This window comes from Asterias rubens, chromosome 4 (assembly GCF_902459465.1).
Source record: "Asterias rubens chromosome 4, eAstRub1.3, whole genome shotgun sequence".
Lineage (NCBI taxonomy): Eukaryota > Metazoa > Echinodermata > Asteroidea > Forcipulatida > Asteriidae > Asterias > Asterias rubens.
The window spans coordinates 12,742,684-12,758,804 of record NC_047065.1 but is presented as its reverse complement, the minus strand read 5'-3'; the positions used below and the strand labels follow the sequence as shown (position 1 = coordinate 12,758,804).

Sequence of the window (16,121 nt, the reverse complement as noted above, 5' to 3'; positions counted from 1 at the left end):
AAACCGTGCAAGTCTCGTACGTATTAAAAAATGGGGGTCCAGTATAGTGTGCAAGTTTGGTTCCTTCACTCGTTAGACCAAAATGCTCCCAAATAATTAAGATTGAGTACGAGCGAGACTTGCGCGTACCTTAAGGAAGTGGACAAACTGGCTCCCTCTACATGTAGTTCCCCTTTGGAACAAGTATGTCGACATCCAATACCTCTTGGGGCAAATGTTGACTGTTCATCCTCAAACCATGTTAAATTTGCAAAAGCTGCATAAAATATGAAGCCACGTTTACTTGTTTTCCATATGAAGTGCTGATAGTTTTGGGTTTATTTTATGGCTTCATTACAACACCTGGGCCCAATTTCATGGCTCTGCTTACATAAAACTCTGCGCTTACGCTCTCTCTTTTTTTTCCTCCCACTTACTGTGCAAGCCCACATTTCTGCGCTAGCCGTGTGAGCAAAGAATGCCTCGTAATGTGGAAATACCCCTGCTCACAAGCAAACATTATCTGCTTACCCATGAAATACGCTTGACGCAAATTGTGATGCTTTGCTTATGGTAAGCAGATCCATGAAATTGATTTTCTTTAGTGTTTCCCGCATTACCGGTTCTTAGATGAGTGGTGACAGAGCATGAGAGGTGAGCCATGCATAATGATGAGCTGGAGGTGAACATACCTGTCTCCGTCGCAACTGATTCTCCAACAGAAGAGTGGATTCGTCCCTCATCAATGCACGTCATTTAAGGAGTTGCGTTGCAAGCATCTGGATGACTGACGACTAGCAATATCACAAGACCGTGTGTTTTAAACGCTACATTCGAAGTGTTGACTTGAGCACGAAAGAGGTCCACAATACAAAGGGCCTTCAAACACTATGTGGACCTACACATGTCCAAACAGTGTTTTTTCAGTTTTAAAAATGAGATTTTTCCCTAAGTGTTCAGAACACTGGAATGTCCAGAGAGTAACTGCAACACAGAGCTGTGTCCGTATGTTTTTTTTTTTGCAATGCTGACTGACGTGTTTAAACATAAAAGCACAGCGCCCTCTATTGTTGTTGTTTGGAGCTCATCTGGTGTATCCAGTGCTTTCTGCTACACTGCCTGGTTCCCTCCTACTTTATTGTACATGATCAAACCATTGGAATCATGGCATACAGGTTATCATGGTGACACTATCATGGTCAGATACAAAGCGACCAGAAGCATCATGACACCAAGAAGGGCGGCAAAGTACTAGAGATTTACCACTGAAGTCATTTTATTAGTACTTTCTGCCTACTCTCCTACCCAACTACCTCATGCCACAAAATACCACAGGAGACGGTGGAGACCAAGTCCACAGTATACAAGATTCGCATGCACCCAATGCTTGCCTCCAGGATAGTATGATACTTTGTGATACTTTGTGGCAGTGTACTGCAAGAAACGGTGGTACGTTCACCAAGGTCAGAAAAATGAGGGAATACTCTGGACGACGATACAAGCAGGGATGACATTAGCACATCTCAAATAAATTTAGAAGATTGCTAGCATTCAATGTTTTGATGTCAATATTTTGATGTCAGCACTGAAAGTTATTGACAGCCATTGATAGTCATTGACAGTAAACATGTCCAGATATTTGGGGCACCTTTGCAGCATTGTTCATCACTTTTAAACATCATCATCATATCAAGGTTGGAAGTTGTGCTTTTCTACACAGAGTTTATAATGGCAAGACGTATTTCTTGTCCTCCATGGTTTTTTGACGATGGTAGGTGGGAAAGCAAATATCATCTGAACTTGGTGGCAATGAGGATGATGATGAGAACGATTAGAATCACCGACAAGATCATGATGATGAACATCTTGCGATTCTTCTTCTGGTACTTCTCCGCCTGCAAAGATTGAAACAAAGTGGAGCAATACATGTAGTAGATTCAATTGATCACGCAGTTCAGTTCAAAGTAATGATTACTATTGTCACCAAAAGCATTATATGGTGAAAACAAATTTCAGTTTGCTGGACCGTATTTGTGACCTGCTACGTGAAAATGAGTCAGAGGTTTACAATTTCAAGGATCGAGTTATATGCATGGCTGGAAACAACAGCACCAACAGCAGTAATTTTGTATGTGTCTAAGCTTTGGGGTGTATCAGGTCGCTGAGTTACTACCATTTAAAATTAGCAAATACATAATTTTTTCTGAAAAACGAATTACAAGTAAAGTGACTGATGTTTTAAACTACCATTTCGCGCAAAAGGATACAATCCAGACATAAGTATGATAAAAAAAATTGCTTTACTGCCTAAAAGTAAGTGTTCTAAAGGTTAAACCATGCAGATCTTAAAAAGTAAAAAAAAAAATGATTTATTTTTTTTTATTTTCTACATTAAACTGTCCATAACTTAATAATGCATTATTGGGCGACATCTGACTCATGTTCACAGAGTTGGTCACATTTTATGTATTATAAGGCTTGCGCTCTGCTCAAAATGAGAAAAAAAAACCTTCCAACAAGTACCACTCAGATTGCGCAGGTGTAAGTGCATTGTTATCTTTTTCCATATCTATTATGGTGTTGTAATTGGTCTATTTTGTGTTCCTTCGGAATCACAAAGTAACACTCCTGAAGACGAGCAGAGGTTACTGTTCGAAACGTCGAGACCCAACAGGCTCTTTTCAGAGCCACCACTCACCCTAAGAGATTTAAGCCCGGTTCATACTTCATGCGAATGCAAATGCGAAGCGAATTTGACGTGAGTTTGACGTCACAACCATCCTTTCGCAGCAATATTCGCAAGTGAGTTGAGCAGAGGGCAACTGCTGCAAATTATTCCTTGCAAATTTGTGACGTCAACATTCGCTTCGCATTCGCAATCGCAGGAAGTATGAATCGGGCTTTACACATGGTTGTACCCGCAAGATAACTATTTATTTATAGTTTCTTCTTATGTCTCAACACCATGCAAAGCTTCAAACAATACTTAAAGTAACACTCATCGAAAACCAACTGAAAGGTTCAACTTCAGATTTGATTTTCTTTGATTGTGAAATGTCACTTGTAAATCTACAAGTGTGCTACTTTTTGGTGTGGCTAACAAATGTTGTACCAGATAAGTGATTCTGTTTCATGAAAGAAATCATCAAAGCTTACCTTTTGGAGTTGTTTTAGACCTTGCTCGACCTTCGTTGCTGTTTTGTCAACGTTGTAATCTATTCTGTCAAGAACTGTACCCTGCAGAAAAAGAACAACAAGTTGAACTGTTAAACCTTCATCTATCATTCCTTTATAAATACCTGGGACAATATAATCATCCTGATAAGTCGAGAGGAGATCAGGTGGCCATGTTTAAACAAGCAATACAAACGCAGTAGAAGTGATCAAACCATGACATTACCTTAATAAGTCATAAGAGGGCGCTATCAGATGATTGTGGGGACCATGCACATGTCCGAGCCTAATTTAAGTTGGTAGGTCACATTTTCGGCTTGCGATCACCATTCCTGGCTTACAGGGCACGTGAATATTTCTGTGCTAGCTGTGTAAGTGAAGAAAGCCAAGTAAAGTGGACTACACATGCACATTCACTTGCATAATTTTCCTGCTAGTCTGTGAAATACATGTAAGCTTGGCGTTAGCATGAGATCCCCCTGCTTCTATTGAGTTCCTTGACAACAGAACTTTGAGAAGAGGAATAATCATCAAAGGCTAACAGGGGACTTTCAGGACACTTGGTGGCAGCAGACTTACCAGGTAAAAACCATTGTTCTCGGTAATGTGCGCATGATCAGAACTCGGTTACCAATGGACATTTACCTGGTGCCACCTAGCATTCAAAATTCTCCTATTGAAATGAGGCCCTTAAAATGTTTTCTACTTCATGTTTTTGATTGGCTTTATGAGCTTTGATATGCGATCTTGAGCATGTTAAATTGCTGTAACAAATTAAACAGATTGAGTTATTTACAAAATTCATTGCGTATCGGCCTGTAAATTGCGTGTATTGGGGCGTTTCAGTAAGATAGGCTAGCCAGTGCATGGAGGAACCTTATATTACATGTACCTGCTCTACCACCATAGATGCTAAATCTCGGAAAATCTCGTTCAGGTCAACGATGGATTGAACGATGTGTGTGATTTCTTTCTCTCGTTGTTCAACCACTGTGTTGTTGTCTTCCACCATCTGCATCTGTGTATCTGTAAAACCCTGGCAAAGTATTCAGAAAAAAAACAAACGCACAATTATTATCACTAATAAGTACCTCAGAGAGTTTGTGCACTCTAATTGGTTAATGAGACCATTCTAGTGAATGAATAGCCCCTAAACCAGCATATATTTGTTTAAAGGCTCAATGGGTCGTATGAATAAAAAGTAGTACTTACTTTTACTTGAAAATTTCAAGTATTTACTACCATCCATATGAATAAAAGGAAGTAAAAACGGTTACTTAAAAGTATTTACTAAAATGCTAAAAGTATCTACTTTTACCAAAAAGTAAATTCTTTTAATTTTAGCACTTACTTACTTCCATATGAATAAAACAGAGAATATACTACAACATGCAAGTAAGTACCAGTGATTTTTCAAGGTAGCTCCAGAGCTACCTTGGGCGCAGAAGTAAAAGGCTCGTCCGAAGAAATGACAGTGTTTATGAATGTTCCTCACAGGATAAATGTTTTAGCCCAAAGGAAAGACATCACTGAAATATTAAACAGAAACAATACGCACTAACTCAACTTGCTTTTAATCAAACTTGTTTATATATGCCGAGAATAAAATAAAACCGTTTGTAAAAAAACGTTTTGTATCATTACAGTAAGCTTTTTAAAAAGATATAAAGAATTTTTTCAACTCAGAAATGAATGCCTCGATCATTAAGGCTTATTGTTCATAAAATCAGAAGAAGTAATTTTTTAAACAATTAAATGCATTTCAATAGAATGTTGTTCGTGTTATTATTAAAACTTTTAAGTTTAAATTAAATAGCTATGCTCATCATCTTCTCTATACAGCGCTGTCATGCTCCACTCCAAGTTTCAAAAGCTTAACAAAAACGTTTTGATTCTGTGTGTCCATGAGTCGTCCACATCAAAATGTGGTCAGAATAAAAACCTCATTTCTGACTTGAAGATTTCTATGTTTCTGTTAAATCAAATGCTGCTTTGGCTGTGTGTGTGTGAGCGCGTACGTAGATGTGAATGGGAGTCGTAATACAAAGGAAACCTTTTGTTAAGAGCCATTCAGCCATGGTATATCAGAAGTATTTACTCCAAAGCATTAAGTGAATACTTTGCAGTAAAAGAATAGGTTTATTCATACGGAATTTAGAGGATGCTTTTACTGAATGCTTCTACTTGGAAGTTTATGCTTTTACTTTTTGCTAGTACTTGTCAGTAAATACTTTTTTTATTCATACGACCCAATGTTCTGTGCTTGTGCGGGAAATGCGACTTGGTCCATTACCAGCAGCCAGCCACCAACACGGTCATTACTACGCATTGAAGACCGGGTTCTCACACTCTTTCTCATGCCATTCCAACCCCTGTGGGTCTAAGAGAATTTGGTTTTTAACAGAGGACATGCTGGAAAATTCAAGTCCAAAGTTCTCCACCAAAACAATGGTCAAATTTGAGTAATCAGAGAAAAAAAAAACGTTGCACTGTTGGGCCATTTTAAAAATTCACGCGGTGTGGCATTTATGTATAAGCGAAAGCTTTTTCCTTGCACAATTTTAATATTTACGAAGGATAGCTCAGGTGCTAACTTTGAACCATTTCCTGTTAAATAATAAGCTGTATAAAGAGAAATTACACCCAGTGGTTGAAAGGTTAAGTAGCATTCTGCTAGATCTTAACTTCTGTCTGAAGTGATACTTTTGATCAAAAACTTGGGGCGAATGTCGAAAAACAGAGTTACTTGTGACAAAGCGTGGGGACTTGAAAAAGCTTTGGTGTTGAGTGACATAGGAGAGGAGGTATGGGCTTGAGAGTAAAGGTTATAGTCAACAAAGGAGAGAGGGGGGAGGGGGGAGACTGACAACCAATGAAACTCACCCTGTCGTAAAGCAAGTCATCTTCTATGATGTCCTCTTCTGTCATGATTGCACTGCCCGGAGAAAGATTCGTATCAAAGAAATGCTTTGATCTTTCTTCTCGACTCTTCATTCCTGAGGACAGTCAGAACACTCAAATGTTACTTCACATAAATCCAAACACTAAGATTCTCAAAGTTATTCCATCCCAGAAGTGAGATTAAAGACACTTGACACTATTGGTTATTGTCAAAGACCAGTCTTTTCACTATTGGTCGTCACAGTTAGTAATGAAGGAAAAAACACGCTTGTCACACGAAGTGCTTTCAAATGCTTGATTACGAGACCTCACAATCTGAGGTCTCGAAATCAACTCGTGGAAAATTACTTCTTTCTCGCAAAACTACGTTACTTCAGAGGGAGCCGTTTCTCACCATGTTTTATACTACCAACCTCTCCCCATTACTCTTTACCAAGTAAGGTTTTATGCTAATAACAATTTTGAGTAAATACCAATAGTGTCCACTGCCTTTAATTGCTGACAAAAAAGGTCTGAAACAACAGCCAAAATTTCAGGCAGCATGTTTCAGCCTTTTAGTAACCTCTGGAGTTATAGGGTGCGTTCGTTTAGCTGCCCTGGGTCTACCCCGGTGTGTGGCGTGTTTTTTTTCCAGGACGTGAGTAATTATCTGCACACGTTCGTCCTGGAAAGAAAAAACGCCACACGAAGGGGTCGACCCAGGGAAGCTAAACAAACGCACCCATAGATTCCAAGGAGCATGTGGGAACAGTATCCTCAGTGCTAGAATTTGAAAATTGTGAAAGTGTGAAAGTGTCACTCAGCTGAATTCAGTGTCTTCTTGCTGAGAAAACATAAAAAATAATCGGTCACTGTTTTTTTTATATGGATGTTTAAATCCATGCAGCAACTGGGAACGGACACCTAAAAACCCAAAACAATCTGAGAACCTATTCATGCATGAATCATTTCTCAGATTCAAATGTTTTTATGGTGAACATTTTTCCAAACTATATAAATTTGAAAGGATTCCTTGCTCAAAAATAGTTTATACCATCAACAGCTGCAGTGCTTCTCACTCAGTATGTTTGATATGGTCATTAATTTTGTGAGTATTATTTACCAATCTATGACCCTACTTTTAACGATGACTGTCAATGATGGCAACAAATAAATGTCTCAAAATTATGGTCAAATCAGGCATCCTCATGACACGAGTGCCGGTGTGGCAGGAAATTCTGTTCTCCAATAGATTCTGTCCCCCCACATGGCGAACTGTGTACAAACTTCTTCTGATAGCACCCTCTTTGGAATTCTACTCCTTCATCCTATGTTAATTTCCCATTAATGGTTGGCTTGTGCGTAAAGCGCTCGCCTCTCACCAAGGTGACCCTGGTTCGATTCCCGGCCAGGGCCATATGTGAGTTGAGTTGTGCGTTGGTTCTCTGCTGTGCCTTGAGGGTTTTCCTGACCATCCGGTTTTCCTCACTCAGGAATTTTGTTTAAACACTTTCGATCTTTGGCTGCGCTCCGTGGTCATAATGGGTTGATGTGGCTGGCAGCCAAAGGCGCCCTTGCATGCCAGCAACACGTTGTAGCCGCTTCCTTCGCAATTCAGCTCTTAGCTGCGAGAAAGGATGATTAGCCCCCCAAATATATTATTATTATTATTATATGGGAAACAGAATCTCTGGGGGGACATATGTCCCTATGACACATGCCCTTACGTTTTAGATAGTTTGACTGGGATTTTCTGAAGTTGATGGAGAGCTCTTGTAACCTCCCCGCTAACGAAGACATGATGTTCTTAGTGACCTTCTGCTCCTGTCCTGAGGCGTACCTGCTCTTCCCTCCAATCGCCTGAATGGCCCTTTGACATCTGTGGAACATCTGGGGAAAGAGGGTAAATGAAATACGGGTGAAATTCTGACCGTATCTGGTCTAGTCCAGTTCAATCTGGTTTGAACTGAGTGGTCGAGACCAGTAAATGGTGCAATATGACAACTATCAAAAACAATATTGTCTTGTCTAGTTTTAACTAGCTTGATTCAGTCTAATATGATCTAATCTGGTTTATATTGTGGTGTCCAGTATAAACTTGTCCAATCTGGTCTAGCAGAGCGCTATTGGAAACTAGTCCAGTCTAGTTTTATCTGGTTTGATCCACTCTTTTCTGATCTAATCCAGTCTATTCTTGTTGTTTTTAGTCTGGTCTAGAAGAGTGCTATTAAAAAATATCATAAACAATCTGGCCATGTCTAGTTCCAGACTATATACAATTGTTGCACGATGTGATGGGGTCCATTGCGTTGTACACAACCCATGGACCCCAGTCACAGAGTGCAACAATTGTTTTGTTATACCTTTGTATAATTGTTATTCCTCTTCTCGAAGTTCTGTTGTCATCTTCAAACATTATTACGACGGACTATTCATTGTTTAATAAGCGGACGAGCAAGAAGTAATTCCCTCGAACCCGCGGTTGTTTCATACACAGCGCTGGAAATCGACCAACGCCGGGAACGATCAAGGTGATGTACACCACTTTTCATGTTACCCGCCCCATCGAGCCATGTAACATGCATTTTTGTTGCGCGTCACATGATTGGTTCTCGACCAATCAAACTTCACAGTTTGTTACCGAGGTATAACAATAATATTTGCTGCATCATTTTGGATGGTATTAATGCTCTCACATAACAGTGGTTCGCTGGCCAAGTGCCATTTAAAACACCTGAGGACCTGTCACAATTCATTCCAAGTGGTCAGTGAAAAAGCTGACAGACTAGTGAAATGACAAGCTAACTGGGCCCAATTTCATAGAGCTGCTAAGCACCAAAATTTGCTCAGCATGAAATTTCTTCCTTCATAAAAACAGGATTATCGACTAAATTTCCATTTGTTGCATATTGCTTGTTACTGGTAACCAGCTGTTGTTTGCTCATCCTGAAAATCACGTTAAAATTTGGATGGTAATCCTGTTTTTATCAAGTAAGAAATTTCATGCTAGCCAAATTTCTGTGCTTAGCAGCTCTATGAAATTGGGCCCTGGTCCGGCTAACCGGTCCCTGAACAAGATAAGGGCCAATCCTGTATATATCAGCAGGCCTGATACTTCACTGAGGCAACGAAGGTGATTGCCTCCATGCCCCTGGTCATTGCCTTTGTGCCCCTGCAATGCGCCAGTAGAAATTTCCTCATAGGGTGCCCTTTACCAAGGAGAAAAATGCCTTGGTGCCCTTGCCCTTTTGTAAACGAAGCATACAGGCCCGTATCAGATCAATTGCCACACCACTCAACATAGTCTAGGGGCATTGCTGGCTGAACATACCTGTGTAATTTCTTGTGTTGCAATCTCAATGGCATGCTCCTCCTCCATACTGTCATCTAACGTTGGTCTCGTCAGATGCTTGTCATGAAGTAAGCCCAACTCTTTAACTGTCAACATAAAACCAGAAACAAGCATTAGTCCCAATATGTTTTATAGAGTGGCTATGGACAGGTAGAAGAACTTCACGCCAAAAGCAGCTGAAAACAGTAATGTAAGTCTGTCTCGAGCCAATATGGCTCATTGTGCCAGTGTTTATATACTGTTTTATTGGCATTAAACGTCTAGAAATAATTCTATTCCCCTGGATAAGATGCCAGTACATTGCATGTTACTCCCTAGCTTTCGTCCAATTGTGCTCTTTGATGGAAAGAAGCAAATATGTTAAAGTGTTTTGCTCAAGGCCACAAATCTCACAACTGACCAGGCCGGGATTTGAACCTGCCGTAAGTAACAGAACTCGAGACTGGAGTCCACCACTGATTGCGGTCTTACTCCTTGTGGTTTGACAGAATCATTTCAACTTTAACAGCACTTGAATACATGTACTCACCTTTCTGCTGTATTCTTGTCGTATCATATGAAATTTCTTCAACTGCATCAACCCTGCAAAGGAGAAGAAGGTAAGGAAACTGTCTTCATCACGTGTCAGATGGGATAAGAACACGGGTATAACAGGGAGAAATATCAAAAGAAAGTATCTCCAGTTCCCCTCAAATGGATCCTCAGCACAAGTTCTGTGTAATATGATTGTTTGTATTGCAATATTTTTACTAATTTCTTGCTACTTTTTTAACTGTTGTGTATTTTAAAAAAAACATATCGCTATTTTTCTCATGTTTTTTAATCATGCATTTTAATGTTTTTCTTGACTGTACAGCGCTTTGAAACAGTGTTAAAGCGCTTTATAAATGCATTTAAGTTAATATAGGATTTGAGGCATTGCATGGTGAGGTATCAATGTATATTTGGTTTGCGGTAACACCATGTGTGTATCTACTTGCCAGGTAGAGTTGTTCTTAGGGAACTGTCTTGCTTTATTCTACTGCCGAGGAGGAGATAATCGGAGGTTCGGGAGACTTCTCAGTTCTGAAAAGAACTGTCCTGCTTTTTAACTATTACCAGGGCGGATGGTATAGAAATTAGACTGGACTACTACTTTAGCTTATAGGATCGTAATTAACTGTACTGCCACGGAGTCAGTTCTGAAATTGGTCTCAACGTTTCGACTAGCTTGCTCTAGTCATCGTCAGAACTGACTCCGCGGCAGTACAGTTAATTACGATCCTATAAGCTAAAGTAGTAGTCCAGTCTAATTTCTATACCATCCGCCCTGGTAATAGTTAAAAAGCAGGACAGTTCTTTTCAGAACTGAGAAGTCTCCCGAACCTCCGATTATCTACTCCTCGGCAGTAGAATAAAGCAAGACAGTTCCCTAAGAACAACTCTACCTCTAAATTTATGCTTTGAGCGCTTTGGTTAAAACTAAGATTTCATTTTTCCCCGAGGCAAATCCTTGGGAAAAATAGATCACGCCACGGATCACCGAGAGAGTTGTATGGATGTAGGTTTAACCATTAGCATGAAAAAAACCCAGTCAATATTTATTTTATAACACCCCGTATTGAGTCCAGACTTCTTGGTAACAAGATGCTGCCGATGCTATGGGTATAGAACACAGGTTGCTTCAGGTACATGTAGCCTACAGTACATTTTTAAATTAGCTGCTCTGGGTACAGCACATTGTGGTTCCTACAGGTATAGCGCTTTCTAAAAAAAGGTCAAACATACCATGTGACTATCAGTAAGCCAATAACAAGGCAGACTCTTTGCAATGGCCCTTATAAAACTACCGTATCCCCTGTACATACATGGATGTACTGTGTAGAGATGCACTCACAACATTAACCAACACTAAAATAAGGACGATATTGAATGTTCAGACACAGTAAGAAGGTTTTTAACAAAGAGGCAATTCTCTAGCAGTGTTCGCAGTGGACTTAAAATGGTTAAACTACCACGGCAAATTGTTAACTTACCGATATTAAGTCCAAGTGCATAGCAGGTAACTTACCGGGCTGGTAATTTACCGCCTTGGCGCTGTTAACTTAACAGGCCGATTGGAGCCCCGGTAACTTAACAATGTTAACTTAACAGGGACAAGAAGTCCAATGCGAACGCGCCACTCCGGTAAAACTTAACAATACTGTCATGTGACTTATTTCTAAAAGGTCTGCTGATGTTCGGACCACCGCGTGCAATACGCGCTACTCCGAAAATTTCAGGTTAAAAGCATAGCTGCATTTCCGTTGTGTACGCAGCATGCGGAGCCCAAGTCTGAGCGAGAGCCCAAGCCAAAGTTTGAGAAAGGCCCCTGGTAAGTTACCAGATCATACAAATTAATCCAAGTGCGAACAGCTGTTAACTTACCGGCCCGGTAAGTTAACTAACCAGGCAAGTTAACTTACCAGGCCGGTAAGTTACCATACCCAAAAGTCCCAATGCGAACACGACCAAAGAGAGATCTTAAAGAACATTTAATGTTCTATTTCACCAACCATTCAGGAGGGATTGATATCTTGGTAGCACCAATGACAGCATCTGGATCATTAGACAGACCGGAAACCAATGCCATTCTGTCGTCTGGAACCTGCACAGCACACAAGCAGAACAAAAGTGAGTTTAAAGGTAGTGGACACTTTGAAGTAATGGCTCCCTCTGAAGTAATGTAGTTTTCGAGACAGGAGTAATTTTTCCACAAATTTGATTTTGAGGTCTCAAAATCAAGCATCTGAAGCACACAACTTCGTGTGACAAGGTTGTTTTTCTTTCATTATTATCTCGCAACTTCGAAGACCAATTGAGCTCAAATTTTCACAGGTTAGTTATTTTATGCATATGTTGAGATACACCAAGTGAGAAGACTGGTTTTTTAAAGTTATCAACAGTCATTATTACATGTAACCTGACTGACACATTCTCACAAGAATAAAAGCATAGTATTTTACTAAAGTTTTAATCCATGGATACTAACTGCGCAAATCTTGCAAATATTCAAACACTTTGGGACAACTTTGATCCCTCATACATTGCTTTAAAGGCACTGGATACTATTAGTAATTGTCAAAGACTTCTCACTTGGTTTATCTCAACATTTGCCTAAAATACAAAACCGGTGAAAATTTGAGCTCGATTGGTCGTCAAAATTTGCGAGAGAATAATGGAAGAAAAAACATCCTTGTAGCACAATTTGTGTGCTTTTAGATGCTTGAATTCGAGACCTCAGCTTTCAGATGGGACATACATGTATAAGCATAGGTCATGTGCGTTCCTAGTGTGTTGTATAATGCAAATAAAAATAAACCCATACACTTATAGCTAAGACAAGTGACATGCCCTTATGTTTCTGGTATTGGATAGTGAATGTGCTGCAGCACCTTTTAGTGTAAACCCTTTTAAGGTGCTACTACATAAATCAGTCTCACATACCAACAATTTTAAAATACGTTCCTAAAATGTTACCTTGTATTGCTAATTAGTTAAAAGTTCATTAGCGTGTATCTGACTAATTAAAAGGCCTGAGCAAGCATTAATTTTTTGATAAATTTGTTGGTAAAATCTGAGAGGTCACAAGGGAAATTCTTGGTTGATTTGACAAGGAATGACAATCATTCAATAATTAGCATCCACATGATTAGGCGACAATAATGACTAAAGTAATTCATTTTATTGATTTTTTACCACACTGTTGCATTAGCGTACATAAGCTCAGTCGAATGCTCCCACTAAAAAAATCGTAAAGCTGTGTGCAAATCCCTGGTACTGCTATTTTCATCCACCCCCCCCCCTACCACCAAATTCTTCTTCATTTGAAAGTTTACTATTAACATTTAAATGGATTGTATAACCATGATAGCCTTTTCTTTTTCTAATTTGTGGCTCCCATAGTCACAATGGGCTTTTTAAAAGGATAATAATAATAATACAGACCGATATTCATCATGGTCCCAAAATTAAGTCCCAAAAACAAACAGTCACTGGGCATGTTCAGTGTTGGCAAAATATACATCACAGTCCCACACTGCCAAACAAAAGTTTTAAGTCAATAACCGCTAGAAAGCCCTACGTATAAAATGCTGCGTTGTGTACAGGGGAGGGTTAAAGTGGCTGGGCAGGGTCAAAATACAAATCACCCATCCAAAGTTAAGACAAATCTTAGTGCTTTGTGAAATCGTACACTAACCCTGGTCTGTTTTTTTCCGTTTCGGCATTATTTGTCAATCCAATCCAGTGTTTTCCAGTTTCCAGCGGGTCGCGATAGTGGTTCTTTAAGTCCGGTTTATATCCCGTTTCGTTTACTTTGTTCCCGTTCAGTTTATTACTTTCCTGTTCTGTATCATTTTAAAGTCCCCTTTCTTTTTCTCCCCTCACCAGCCCCGTTCATTTTCCCCACTTCCCTGTCCCACCGTGTGCCCCTTCCCTATCCCGTCCCTTATATCGAACCCACGCCTGCGCGCCTCCCGTCCCCGCGATCCCGTGCATTGGCATTGTTCTTTGCTTGCTACTGTTTGCCCATAACTCATATTTTTCAGTTACGCGCGGGTCCCGTTTGTGGCTTTTCCTGTTTCATGGGCTTCATCCCCCCATTCAGTTTAATATTTTCCTGTCCCATGTCCCATATCATGATAGTCCCTTTTAATTTTTTCAATCCCTACCCCAGCCCTGTTCATTTTCCCCCGTCATTTTATTTTTGCCGTTCCCCCGCCCGTCCCCCATTAGGGCCGACACAGACATACCACTTTGTGCCCCTTTCCTCCTGTCCCCATCCTAAATCTAACCCGTACTTCCTTTCCTACATCCCGCCCGTGAATTGTTCTTTGCACTTTTTTCCGGCCCAAAAGTTTCCCCGTTCTGCGCGGGTCCCGCCAGTCAGGTAATTCTCCGTTTTGTGTATTTTTTCTCTGTCCAGTTTATTTTTCCCTGTCCAATGTCATCATTAGTCCCCTTTTCTTTTTCCCCTTTCCGTATTATTTTCCCAGCCATTTGACTATGTTCCCTTCATTTTTTGCCATTCCCCCGCACCCTTCAAACAGACGTACCACACTGCGTACTCCTTCTCCCTGTCCCACAACGTGCTCTAATACCCCCCCCCCCCAGCCTACGTCCTGTCATCGTGTCTAGCTCCCCCCCCCATGCATTGTTCTTTACTGTATGTATGCGCGAAGTAACTGGACGGTCGCGCTGTGACTGTGACATCACAAAGGAAGCCTACACTCAATCACAAACAATACATTATCCCCAACCCACGGGTACCCCGAAATTGACCCCAGGACGCATCATTTTAGCAGGGTGTGGGCACCACTTAAAGTGAAAACAACATGGCGGCGCCCATGCGATTTAAGCACTTTTATAATATAGATTTACTGACATTGCTACATTCATTTAAGGATTATCAGTATTGATAATTGTGAGCAAGAAAAAGGGTTCATGGGGCGGGAGGGTCTACACGTAAGTGTACAATGTCAATGTACAGTTAAACCTGCACTACCCAGGAAACCGGTAATTGTGTTCAGGCAAATTAATGAAAACAAAATTATCAAAAAAGAAACAAACGGGTTGCACAAAGTTACATACAAAATACAACATTACAATGACAATTACAGTGTAGTCAGTGTAGTCAGGAAAGTCCACATGCATTTCAATCACCACACAACACGCCACACGTCTAAATTGTACACAGAAAGGTGCATGCGGCAGGAGTGAGTGTGATGCTTGAAAAGAGCAATGTCGGACTTACCACCATCACATCGTCAGCACAAACAGCCACCCTGCTTGCACTGCTGCAGGCCCCACGACCTCCCCGGTGTGAACCCGGCTGATGAATACTCACATTCTCGGAAAAGATGTGCCGACTTTGACTGGCGTTGTTCCGCATCAAAATGAAGATTTCCGTTAAACTTCGGGTCGCCATTGTTCGGCAGACACTCTCCTTGTCCTTGTGTAGATATTTTTCTTTTATTATGGAATGAAAGGGGTTAAATCTTAGGAGACATTCTGGCGAAAGGTGGCAGATTTTCAGCTCGCTGTCGAAGATCGAAAATTCGGAAGTATCAGTCTAAATTGTCTGTGATCTCTCTTCACGACCTAGAGTCTGGATACCAGACAGTTTAATTTACACATTACACTTACTAGACTTGTGTAAGTCCCATTTTTATTATTTTATTATTAGCGCGGCCAAGTGAGGCCGCGGTGCCGCATCACGCATGCAATTATGTCCTTATGCAATACTATCCGGAGTACATTATTGCATATGCAATAATGTCTGCTGGACTGTTTTGCATATGCAATCAATCATGTCCGCCCGGACGCTGATGCATAATGCAGTTGTGTCCGCTCGGACACATTTGCATATGCAGTTGTGTCCGCCGCCCGTGCAAAACCGTCCTTGCAGTAAATTAAACGCCCTTGGTCGACGGGACACGTTCGCCATTTTGTTTACAAGCTAAGTGCTTGTCATGAATGACATGGGAAAATTTCGGCCGTTGGGTATTCGCTGCAATCATAAAATACGTGAATATTCATGCTGCATATACGTACGTTCAGTGCATTCACGCTCGCTTCCTTACGCCATGCTTACGCGCGCGCACATGTCCAGTCATCTACGTACATGTCCACCGTACAGTGTTTGCATAGCCCCGGACACGATTGCATAATTTTATGCAAAAGTGTCCGGAGCGAACAGTATTACAATTGCATGGCG

At 40.7% G+C, this 16,121-nt stretch overlaps 1 protein-coding gene across 2 annotated transcripts; it reads right to left on the bottom strand.

Moving 5' to 3' along the window:
• Nucleotides 1–579: 579 nt before the first annotated feature.
• Nucleotides 580–15,454, bottom strand: LOC117289533 (syntaxin-16-like). Of its 2 annotated transcripts, none has more exons than XM_033770675.1 (9): nt 15,252–15,454; nt 11,920–12,011; nt 9,915–9,967; nt 9,365–9,471; nt 7,761–7,923; nt 6,037–6,149; nt 4,046–4,189; nt 3,136–3,216; nt 580–1,874 (listed from the first exon to the last, which is right to left on the bottom strand). In XM_033770675.1, the coding sequence occupies exons 1-9, from the start codon at nt 15,330–15,332 to the stop codon at nt 1,770–1,772; spliced, it is 939 nt and encodes a 312-aa protein (XP_033626566.1). In that variant the 5' UTR covers nt 15,333–15,454; the 3' UTR covers nt 580–1,769. The 2 variants fall into 2 exon arrangements, with proteins under 2 accessions (XP_033626566.1, XP_033626567.1); XM_033770676.1 differs by lacking the exon at nt 15,252–15,454 and adding an exon at nt 15,159–15,245.
• Nucleotides 15,455–16,121: the final 667 nt, after the last annotated feature.